General features: G+C 35.8%; 1 protein-coding gene across 2 annotated transcripts in view; it reads left to right on the top strand.

Annotated features, from left to right (window-relative positions):
- LOC121421450 (MOB kinase activator 2-like) overlaps positions 1 to 12135 on the top strand; it is a 30877-nt gene extending 18742 nt beyond the window's left edge. The window contains exons 1-5 of one of the 2 annotated variants that reach the window (XM_041616143.1): positions 3962 to 4076; positions 8715 to 8884; positions 9325 to 9424; positions 10030 to 10154; positions 11071 to 12135. In XM_041616143.1, coding sequence (XP_041472077.1) covers positions 3988 to 4076; positions 8715 to 8884; positions 9325 to 9424; positions 10030 to 10154; positions 11071 to 11420 — 834 coding nt within the window. In that variant the 5' untranslated portion in view covers positions 3962 to 3987 and the 3' untranslated portion in view covers positions 11421 to 12135. Of the gene's footprint in view, positions 1 to 3961; positions 4077 to 8714; positions 8885 to 9324; positions 9425 to 10029; positions 10155 to 11070 lie in introns of those variants that run through there. The other variant, XM_041616144.1, reaches the window with a different exon arrangement.
- The last annotated feature ends 674 nt before the right edge of the window (positions 12136 to 12809 follow it).

Here is a 12809-nt window from a genome sequence, read left to right as displayed (position 1 = left end):
CATGTTGGAAGAATCAACATCAAAATCTTAACCTGAGGTTAAGTTTTTGAAATGACGTCATAACTTAGAAAGTATATGGACCTAGTTCATGAAACTTGGACATAAGGTTAATCAAGTATCACTGAACATCCTGCATCAGTTTTATGTCACATGACCAAGGTCAAAGGTCATTTAGGGTCAATGAACTTTGGCCGATTTGGGGGTATCTGTTGAATTCCCATCATAACTTTGAAAGTTTATGGATCTGATTCATGAAACTTGGACATAATGGTAATCAAGCATCACTGAACATTTTGTGCAAGTTTCAGGTCTCATGATTAAGGTCAAAGGTCATTTAGGGTCAATGAACTTTGGCCGAATTGGGGTATCTGTTGAATTACCATCATAACTTTGAAAGTTTATAGATCTGATTCATGAAACTTGGACATTAGAGTAATCAAGTATCACTGAACATCCTGTGCGCATTTCAGGTCACATGACCAAGGTCAAAGGTCAATGAACATTGGCCGAATTGGGTGTATCTGTTGAATTACCATCATAACTTTGAAAGTTTATGGATCTGATTCATGAAACTTGGACATAAGAGTAATCAAGTATCACTTAACATCCTGTGCGAGTTTCAGGTCACATGATCAAGGTCAAAGGTCATGTAAGGTCAATGAACTTTGGCCATGTTGGGGTTTTTTGTTGAATAACCATCATATCTCTGTAAGTTTATTGGTCTAGTTCATAAAAAGTGGACATAATAGTAACCATGTATCACTGAACATCTTGTGCGAGTTAGAGTAGTTTTCAAAGTCAGCACTGCTGCTATATTGAACTGCGTGATGCAGGTGAGACGGCCAGAGGCATTCCACTTGTTAATATTTTTCCAACACAGCTAAAATTTTAATAATATCACCTAAAATCGCATTCAATTATAAAGTGCTTTCCATTTTACTTTATAAATTTCAAAGTAATTATTGAATACGTGCCCTGCTCATTTTTTTTAGTAGAAAGAAATTTGAATTGGGGCCAGAAAAATTAAACATGGGCAGTGTTGCAGTTTTTTTCTGATAAACAATAATCTTATACAGTATACTAGGCCCATCAGTGGAAGCATATTGGTGTGCCTTTGTTCTCTTTATACTGTAGGTCATATTCTGCAAGAACATATCCATAATGCGCTGCACTCAACCCAGGTGATGTAGACCTGGCAGGAATGTAGTATCAATGTACATGTACGTGTACATACATGTACTCCACTATTAAAAGCCAGGGAAATCATAATACATTTATATTCTAGAATGATTTATCAAACCTTCATACACTAGCTGCTTGGGGGAATTCCCATTGAGCATTATATAAATATGTTATGAATCTGAAAGGTCAAAAACTGTCTCCTCTCTGACTTGCCAGCCTGGTTTTTATAGTCAAGGGAGTTTGCATACATGTACGTGGCGGGTGTATTCAGACCAACTCAATCTCCAGAATACCTGTTCAATTACAAGATCTTGTTCAGGCCTTGAAATACATGTACTGTACCTGATAATTTTCTGCATTCACACCAACCCGAAGCAGATAATTTCAGGGTAAGTTCTCAAATGGGAATATATCCTGAGATTTGGGACCCTGAGATTTTATAAAATAGAAGAACTTGCAACTGTTGAACTTTGCCATTATGGCAACTACAACTACCATGATTACCTTGATTCTCATTGGCTACTGAGTCCTGTTACCATGGTAGTTGCCATTATGGCAAAGTTACTGTACAACAGTTGTATAAAGTGCTTTATGAAACGGGGGCCCAGATTGGGAGGTGAGGCCACAGCATTTGCACCCAACTGCTCACTGGGTTGAGAAAAAGTCCTCTAATTTGCTTTCACACTGCAAGGAATAATACGTGTGACCTTTCTTGTTATTATGATGAGAACCTACATGTACTACTTTGTAGAGGGTAATTTTCTTACTGCAATATTTACTAGTAAATTTGCTTTCACACTGAGAAAAGAACCCGGTGGGTGTTTCATAAAGCTGTTCGTAAGTTAGCGTCTTTAAGAACGACTGGTGATCCCTTCTTTTAATACATGCTAAATAATCACCAATGAATACAATTTACCATCAGAAAAGATCACCAGTCATTCTTTAGGTCACTTTTAACTTACGAACAGCTTTATTAAACGCCCCCCTGGTATTCTCTGATCAGGGTAAATTTCCCGATCAGAGAATACTTGGTATTCTCCAACTTTGAGTCAATTCGAATATGCCTGTAGTTGAGTTGACATTCTGAAAACCTCAACTCTGTCTATATTTTCATTTGAATCCCAACTACATAGTCTGGTTTCGGGGTAGGAAATGTACATGAACATATTCAAACAAAATTCCAGTTCTACAATATTTGTTTTGATTTGATTGGTTATGAAATTAAACTTATACCAATGGATGTACAATTGATTGTAAAATACTTTTAATATATGATTTGCCATGAACTTTAAAAGGGGCCATTAGAAAGACTTGTTATACATTATTTAACAAATCACAATAACAAATTAGCCAATGAAAATCAATGATTTCAGTAGCTTTTAACTGATATGTGTTACAGTGTTATGAACGGATCAGGACTTGATGTATTGCATGGTGCCTTGCTATACTATAAATTCAATTTGATAAAGAATTGATTAAGATTCAATAAATTTTATATATTGGTATCAATCAAGTATTGATATTTGTGTAGGCCTAATTAAACAGGGCCTGGGATGATAAAAAGCAAGGCCAGCTGTCTATTAAATTTCAGATGAGCAAACATCAATAACGATTAGCTATTAAATAATAAACCAAATATTTTGGACATGTGAAGAATAAAATAAAAAATAAAACTATAAAAAATGATATCCTGGATATTGGTGGAGCCCATGTAGACTTTGAACCCTGTGTTCTCTCTGGAATAGGGACTTATCCGGCTGAAGTGTTTATACGGAAATAATCAATGGCAAAATCAAACTTGTTGGCAAACATAGCTTTGTTTGACTTCACACAAGCATGAAATAGTTTCATAGCTAGGTCATTTGTAATATTATGAGCTCATGGACATACATGTATGATGCGATAGAATCATACCTCAGTCGACATCACATGTCACTGGTCAGATTCTTGCAGAACTTGTTAATCACATGTACAGTACTGTATGACGCTCTCTTGATCCGAAGCTGCAGTAGGTGTATCTTTGAGTCTTGAGGATTAGCAAATCGCGTTCAGAGTATCATCGTTCATCAATGGACATTATGTGATTGAAACATACTTTGTCTAGATCACACGTGATACCCGGGTCAGATTTCTTGCAGAATTCCTTGATCAGATTTGTTTACTGTAGGGCACTCCCTTGATCTTGAGTCTATCTGTATGTATCTGAGTGTATCTTTGAGTCTTGGGGATTAGCAAATCACTTGAGTATCATCGTTCATCAATGGACATGCATAGGATGTGATTGAAACATACTTTGTCTAGATCACATGCAATAGGTGGGTCAGATTTCCTGCAGAATTTCTAGATCAGATTTGGGCACAAGTACTGTAGGGTGCTTCCTTGATCCGAGGCTGCAGTACATGTAGGTGTACATAGTATCTTTGAGTCTTTGATAACGAGCAAATCACAGTAGTATCATCCTTCTTCAATGGACATGCATACATGTATGATCGTTCTTCAATGGACATGCATATGATGTGACTGAATTATTCTTTTACTAGATCACATGCGATAGCTGGTCAGATTTTTTGCAGAATTCCTTGATCAGATCTGCATACATTTTGTTGGAAGTTCTCTTGATCTGAAGCTGCAGTAGATGCATCTTTGAGGATTAGCAAAACATTCGAGTATCAATTTTCATCAAACATTTTTGTTTGATTCCTTTGTTATATATTGTTTTATCTTATTCTGATACCTTAAAGATAGTAGCAAGTGAAAGTAAAGCATGTCCTATCATAGCATTCATTCAAAGGAAAATCAAAACTGATGAAGCAAACGGTTGTGATGATCGGAGAGGAAAAAAAAGCACGAAGCAGTGGGATATTACCCACCATTTTGCAACTTATCCTTAACAGGTACGTATTCATGCATCCAGAATTATAGACAATATTCTATTACATGTACATACTATGTACAAATGTACCAAATTTTTCTTTGGATTGTTCTTTTCAGTTGAAGATCTATGTTTTTCACCAATGCTGTGCATATTATCATAATTTTCAAAGGCAAAATACAAGAAACAAGAGTTCCACTTTCTGGGACAAAATGATACATTCTGCTCATTAGGATTTGATTTGGGGTAGTGGGACATCCTTCAAAATCTTTCATAAAAATCAACATTCATCTTAAATCACCTCTTGTAACCTAAACCTATCCCCTGGACAAATTACCAAAATTTACAAACATGAATGTACATACTTTGTTTCGAAATTGTGATGAAGGATATTGATTTGAAGTAAACATCCTTTAGGATGGTAAAGATGATAGTAAACATTGCGTTGTTTCCCTTAGCAACAGATTCATCTTCATCGTACTTTACTCAACCCACGTTAGGTATTAAACTAAACAGTAACTTGGTAACGGCAGGAATGAATTCCTCAAAAAGCAATGAGCAGTCTTAACCAGAGTACATTGAGCAGGTTGATAAATAATGACTACATACACCCAATATTGAACTTTGATATTGATATCTTTCCAATCCTATAGAATTGTATTGAAACTGAAACTGCACATGAATATGTCTTTGAATTTAAAGTGTTCAGTATAAATCCTGTGTTTGGTTTCATACATATTGTATATTTTATGTAAGCTTGCTTTTTTGTACTCATTGAATTAATAGAGAATTTTATCCAGATTAAAAGAAATACTCTCTTTTGTTGTCTCATCGTTTTCGCTGATAACAAGGGGAGCATGTCATGAAACAAATACTGATTTTTACTGACACCTGTTAAAAGCTACTGAAATCCTTGCATCTTGATTGGCTCGGAACAAATAAGACAGTGAAAATGAAGCTTCATGAAATATCCCCTCGTTCCTTTGATGTTTGTGGCTGTTTCTTTTAAAGGACAAGTCCACCCCAACAAAAAGTTGGATTTGAATTTATAAAAAAAGAAAAGTCCAACATGCGTAACACTGAAAATTTCATCAAAATCAGATGTAAAATAAGAAACTTAGGCCTTTTTGAAGTTTTGCTTAATTTCACAAAACAGTTCTATGCATATCCTGGTTGGTACACAAATGAGGAGACTGATGACTTCATCCACTCACTATTTCATTTGTACCGGGTATTTCATTATATGAAATATTATTTTCCCCTCATTATGAAGTGAAACAATGATCATTTCCTCTCTGAATATGTGGAATTACAGCATTGTTTTTATACTATATGTTTCAGTCTAGGTGGTTCTTATTGTCAAGTCTGTAAAATGAAATATTCTATAATTTAAACAATAAAAAAACCCAAAAGAAATAGTGAGTGAGCAGTGAGGGACATCATAGACTGTCTCATACATGTATGCATGTCACTGAGTTGTGCATACAGCCAGTATCACGGTTTTGTGAAAAATAAGCGAAACTTAAAATGTCATAACTTTCTTATTTTACATGTACATGTACATCCGATTTTGATGAAATTTTCAGCGTTGTGCTACAATGTACATGTAGTTTGATTTTTCAGTATTCAAATCAAGATTTTTCTGGGGTGGACTTCACCTTTATTGAAGAAATTCTACTTTTTTCCAATGGGATACACATGCAGTGAGTTATTTCTCTTTCTGGGGCAAATATGATTAAAATATGAAATTTAGACAAATTGTCTGTGTGTACATAAGTACATGATAATTGAAATGGAGGTTGTAGTTTGTCATTTACATGTGAGAAATGACACCTGCTCAAAAAGTTTAAAGTTGTAATATTAAACTCAATACAATTTAAACATGTAGATGATGAAATTGAAAGAGCTTTACATTGTAAATAGGTCTGTCTGAATATTTGCTTACAGTTTTACAGATGCATTTCTTCCCACCATACATTTATTCACAACACATTGATACATGCAAGTGTGTCTGATTGTTATAAAAAGGGAAACCTGTTTTCAGAGACATTTATGTGGTCTGTATGTATATGTCTACATGTACATTACAATGATGAAATATGTTTTCATTCACAAATTTGACAGTAATTAATAGAGTTATAATTAGATCTGTTCTTAGATTTTTGGCCAACTGCTAGTGAACCTCGCAGTATTGCAGATTAGAAAATGCAGTTACATACAATAAGAGTTGAGGCTTGTGAGAATAGATATAGAAACAGTTTTCATAGTATGCATTTGAAAATTGTGAATCTGTGACCATTTAGAGATGATGTAAACAGTCTAAACAATAAAAGAATTGCTAATGAGCCATTCCTTTAATACACAAGGTCATTATGTCTTTAAAAAATTTAACTCTATTGGCCTACTTATTTGAAGTTTCAAAATTTTCTTTCTTATTTATAATAATGACGGTATAATCCACTTCAATGCCAGTATGCCACGGCTACTCTACTGCACTTGATACTTCGTATCATTGATTTATGCTCAAACTTTTGATATGATGAGAAAAGACAACACTGTATATAGGCCTAGACATTTACCTGTGATAGCAAAAAGGCAATAAAAAGAAGTCTTTAATATGAAAGGGTAACTGAAAATCTAAAGTTAACGGTCCATGTCCTTCTGTATGAGCTATACACTATCCAGTTTTTCATATTGTAGATAATGATGTCACCTGCTATCAAAAGAATTTTGATACCGGGTATGCCATTCAGAAGATTCCTTTATGAAATGCCTCCATTGTATATTTGATTCTCACCTTTCAATGACGAAGTAGCCCCATTCCTGTCAGGTGCAGATGTTCAATACGCTGTACATACAAAAGAACATATAGGCCAAAGTGTCTGTATTTATTTTTGTCTGACATTTGTGTTGTCTGTAGGCATCACAGTGTATGAATGCCTCCACCTCTATTGAATCAGACATTATGTTTTGGGTGTCTGTCTGTTCAGTTCACATTTTTTTGCAAATATGCAAACATATTTGTTTTTGATAGTCAATGCGCAAATTAATTTTCTTTTAAGGAAATAAATATAATACTTTTGTTATGTCTTTAAAGGACAAGTCCACCCCAACAAAAACTTGATTTGAAATAAAAAGAGAAAAATTCAACAAGCATAACACTGAAAATTTCATCAAAATCGGATGTAAAATAAGAAAGTTATGACATTTTAAAGTTTTGCTTCATTTCACAAAACAGTTATATGCACATCTCGATCGGTATGCAAATGAGGGAACTGATGACATCACTCACTATTTCTTTTGTATTTTATTATATGAAATATTTTATTTTCTCATTGTGTTGTGAAATGAAGTTTCATTCCTCCCTTGAACGCATGGATTTCCATTATTTTAACATTTTGTGCTCCAGGCAAGGAGGTCCTAGTCATCAAATTCGTAAAAATTAAAATATTGTATAATTCAAACAATAAAAAACAAAAAAAATAGTGAGTGAGTGACATCGTCGATTCTCAAATGGATGTAACTGGCTCGTTCATATAACTATTTTGTTAAAAATAAGCGAAACTTCGAAATGTCATAACTTTCTTATTTTACATCCGATTTTGATGAAATTTTCAGCATTGTGCTTGTCTGATTTTTCTCTATTGATTCAAATCAACATTTTTCTGAGGTGGACTTGACCTTTACGTTAGTACAACAGTTGTATGGATACACATGTATAAACCTGCCATGTTAGGGACAGTCCCTTTAATACTATGTCTTTCTTTGACTGACTTTCGCCTTGTGTGACTCATTGTCTACATGCATTGTTTTACAACTGTTCATCGTGAGAAAATGTTGTATTTCTCTATTTTTTTTAGAATGATTTTTCCCAGTTTTCTGTTCACAGAGCAGGTACGGCGCACAATCCAGATTCATCTTGTGTAGTCTGTACATTCAGACCGCTCCAGATCGTTCTGACGAATATACACTGTGTGTAAAGGGATTTTCACATGCAAACTTTTTAAAATACTTCTTGAAAATTATGTGACTATTCAATTTTACAAGTAGCCTTCAACACATCTGAAAACCTCCTAAACCACTATTCTGAGAAATAAGAAAAGGAAGCCACTCCGAATCCAAACGAAGAGTGAAACTACATGTAGAAACTAATTTCAAGCGTCATTCTCTGTGTCTTGACAGTTAACACTGCATATTGTATACATGTATTGGTGTATCGTAGTCTGGTGCTTCTAACCTTTTTCTTTTTCAAAAATCAATTAGAGGGTTGTGGGTTCGAATCCTAGCCATGGAATTTTTACCTTCAGCGAGAAATGTAACCACATCGTGCTGCACTCAACCCCTGTGATGTGAATGGGTACCGGCAGGATTAATTCCTTGAATGCGCTGAATGGTGTTTCATAAAGCTGTTGGTAAGAAACGAATGACTTTACGCACGACTGGTGATCCTTTCTTGTGCTCTGTGATATCCCTATGTAATTGATTTATGACCTAAGAACATGTTCCAGTCGTGCGTAAAGTTGTGCGGTTGTGCGTAACTTTACCAACAGCTTTATGAAACACCCACCTGGGTTAATAAATAATAGCGAGTCTCAAAGTAGAATATACATGTATATAGATAAAATAGTTATCATTATATGTTATTTTTCTTGTTTTGTAGGAAAGCTGGTCGAAACAAAGAGAAAAGTAAGCCCGCCCCAAGCCCGACAGAAGAGCCGAAGCTGTACTTAGATGCTCAGAATGTGAAGGCCCAAATTATTGAGTTTGATATACGAGAGATTGTCAGGTTACCGCACGGGCTTGATAAAAATGAATGGCTCTGTACAAAAGGTAAGTCAATAATAGAATTATCTGTTTGAAATCCCTCATATGGACTTTAGTTTTTAATGTTTTAAACCTAATTTCCAAATTATTGCTTTGTTAAGCTTTGTTCCAAGCAATTTTAGAGTTTATCCAATTTGCTTCATCAAACCAAAATGTGCTTTAATAGTCAACAAAAAGATTGCTTTTAATACAAAATGTATGTTAGTCAATTTGTAATTGTCAATATCCGGAGCTTAGAGATTTCACTTAATCATCAGTTTTATAATTTTATGAATATAATGACCAAATTACTGATTTTTATTGTTCTAAGAAATTCTATCCCTTTTGCTTGATAAAGCTAAATGCCTCTATCTTACAAAGAGTACTTCAACAATGAGACAATGATTATGATTATTTCAATCTTTAACAAAGCCTTTGTTTAAATCTTTGATATTTTTCTCTTGCAGCCCTATCATTCTTCAACAATGTAAATCTACTATACGGTGTTCTAGCAGGACAGTTCTGTACTAATGAAATGTGCCCGAGTATGATGGCACCTGGCAATGTGTAAGTACAGGTGTTTGTATCACACTGGCAAATTTTACTTCAAAAGTCCAGACCTGTAGATTACATGTACATGTACATGTATTTCTTTTATTTCAGTGACTGAACCATGACTTTAATATTTGTTCAATAACTAGAATGTCTATCAGTGTAAAAAAGGAAAATAGGGAATGCAGCACTCTCAGGCATTCCGTTTTGCAATCTTCGGTTCTCCTTTATTGCATAGATCTGTCCAAGTCTGGCCAACTTTAGCACTCTAATTCTTTTACCTATTTTTCTTAGGATGTAAACTTCTGGTAGTTTTGAAAATGCTGTTTGCATTATATAGCAATTGCAATGGGAGGATAAATCAGAAAGATGTCAGCTCAAAATCTGCCCTATTTTTACAGTACATTTTACAAAGAGACAATTGTAAGAATGTATAACCAATTTTTACAGTTGCATGCAATATTATTCAACTCCCATGAAAATGAGAAACAATACTTTATGTCAGAAGGTGAATAGGTAGTACAATGGAATAAGCAAAACCAATGATTCAGAATTCATATTATATCCAAAATTATAGCTTTGGTTGTTGATTTACAGCACTTCCTCTCTTTTTTCCATAGAATATATCAATGGCATGATGACAAGGGGAAGAAAGTGAAATGTTCAGCTCCACAGTACATAGAGTTTTCCATGGTATTTGCACAGAAACACATAGACGATGAGAGTGTATTCCCAACCAAATATGGTGAGTTTTTGATAGGTATCAACTCTGCCTGCTTTGTTTGGCTTAGTCACATCCAGCGTACTGCCAACTGTGACTCAAGTCACATTCTATTCTCAATACACACAGAGTGCATTAAGTCTATTTTACATTATACAAATAATGAATGCTATTTTCATTCGTGCAATGGACAGAATACTTTGTGAGGTGAAAGATGAAATGAATGATCCATTGAATTCGGCTACGCCTCGTTGAATGGATTATTTCATCTTTTACCGAATGAAGTATTCTGTCCATTGCACGAATGGAAATAACGTTCATTATTTGGTTTATATGACACCTAAAAAAAATTCTTTTTCATATGAATTTTATGAATGTCGATGCAAAATATGCGAGCTCGGTTGATTGTTGCATACATACTGCATGGTCACTGCAAACACGAGTGGTTTTACTTGAAGTGCCTGCAGTCTTGGTGCCCACGTGCAATGGACAAAATCGTATGGATCCAAAATTGCTCGATGAATGGATCCAAAATTGCACGGTCGATGACATAATTGTAAAATATCAAACAACCAATCATGCTTTAAAAGGATTTCATGCATTGATTTTGCTTAATTTTATTGTGCGTATATCCAGAAAGCGTTCAATAATGAATGTGCAGTTTTGCCACAATGTGATAAAATGGCTTTTGGTAAAGGTGACAGCATTAAAACAGTTTGCTCATGATTAATGAAGTAAGCTTTTATACTGACAGGTCCTATGACAAGAATGCACATTCATTTATGGATACTTTCTCAACTTAATCAAAGCCTGCAATCCGCATAAATCATGGTTTTAGACTTGTCGATTATTTCATATTTTTTATCAGTGGCATGCCAGTTTCTTTTACATCCGCATATTTCTTGACAATTTTGTATTAATTTCCTATTCTACCTTGCAGGCAAAGTCTTCCCCGCAGATTTTGAGTCAGTGATCCAGCGGATACTACGGCTTCTATTCCAAGTCCTCGAGCACATCTACTATGCCCACTATGAGCAGATGACAAGACTAGACCTTCACCATCATCTCAACACCATCTTCACCCACATGGTTCTCTTCGCGCAGGAGTTCAAACTCCTGGAACAGAAGGAGATCTCGGCATCGCTCGAAGACCTCAAGGAAGCACTTCACATCAGCCTCTCGCTCTCCTCCAACCCCGCTTCCACCTCCTCGGCGTCGACAACATCTTCATCGTCGACCTCGACGGCATCCAATTCACAGTCGTCGTCAAACTTAAACACAAATCCATGACAAAGATTTAATTAAGCGTAAGGTGTGAGGAGTGATCGTTGGTCGTTGCGGAGGATGTCTCTTATGCGGGTCAGTTGGCGCTGACTTGACAAGTCACTGTGCTAGATTGCCAAAGCCGTTTGAAACTGCTGTATCTTTTTTGTTAATCCACAAAAGCTGCATCGGTGTCCTCACTGGGTGCCCCTGTATTATTATTACCAACAGTGACTACCAGGCCTGCGCGCATTCAAATGTAGGTGGAATGCGAGGTTGAACGTTTTGAAAGATTGGTCAACAAACGGTGTATTCAACATCCTGCATTAATCACTGTATTTCTCTCCCATTCTGAGCAGTTACAACCCTCCCGTTTTACAGGGATCCCTCTGCTGATTTCCCTGATCAATCCTTATTCCTGCCCTTGGGATCCCTCGTTCAGTTAGGTATTTCTTTAATTTTTTTTCAATTCTTTCTTGCAGTGTGTGCTTGTTGTTGGCCTGTCCTGGGTCCTGTGACACAAAAGTTAGCGATTGATCGTACGCTTGATTATCACGATTGACTGTACATTGTAGTCAATGCAATCAATTATGAAAAAAAATCTTCTACGATGATTATTAAACTGTGTGTTACAGGCCACTGGTAGTGGATGGTGGTTGCGCAGGTAGTGGGTGATTTCAAGTTCAGTGTTGACCTTTTTGTGTTGGTGTTGGGTCAATTTTACACGAGTATATGAAGATGGTCCTGAAAAGTCACATGTATACTAGTTGTTGAAATGTCAATAATGTGATCTGGATCAGTTTTACAAACTCTGAATTAGTTTTGGAGCTAGGCGAAGCAATCCAAATTTCAACACCAAGGCCAACACCAGGCTTGAAATCACCCATTGTGAAATGTACGATTTAACACCTGACAAGAAGGTCCATTCTGAAATATATAGCCAGAAGCTAGGGTATATTCATAGGTTGCTGGTGCTATATGCTAGTTTTAGGGAAGATAGTTCGTCCAATGTTCTTGGTCAGTTGTACCTCTCAGAGTTAATCATCATTCTCTGCACTTGGAAGAAAAGGGACAGCCTATTAAAGAACAGTGATGCGACAATCACACCTACCGAACAGACTCCGAACCGACTGATGGCATGTCACTGGAATAACGTAATATATTTGGTCGATCTAGGTCCCATTGTAGGCAATGAAATCAATCGTAGAAAAATGTTCTACGATCATTGCTAAGCTTTGTGTTACGGGCCCCTGGAGTCAGTTTTGCTGGTGCGACTTTGGCTTGAGGGTGTTTTCTGTACAGAGGTGCGAGTATACTTTAGCAGCATCTTTCGAAAGTCTTTGAGAAATCTTCAAGATCAAAGGAAGCAGACCACACTAAAGAAGAAGAATGGTTGGGCGCTTTACAGTCTGTGTG

The sequence above is a fragment of the Lytechinus variegatus genome, chromosome 9 (genome assembly GCF_018143015.1).
Source record: "Lytechinus variegatus isolate NC3 chromosome 9, Lvar_3.0, whole genome shotgun sequence".
In the NCBI taxonomy this organism is placed as follows: Eukaryota; Metazoa; Echinodermata; class Echinoidea; order Temnopleuroida; family Toxopneustidae; genus Lytechinus; species Lytechinus variegatus.
This window is presented reverse-complemented; position numbering and strand designations above follow the sequence as displayed.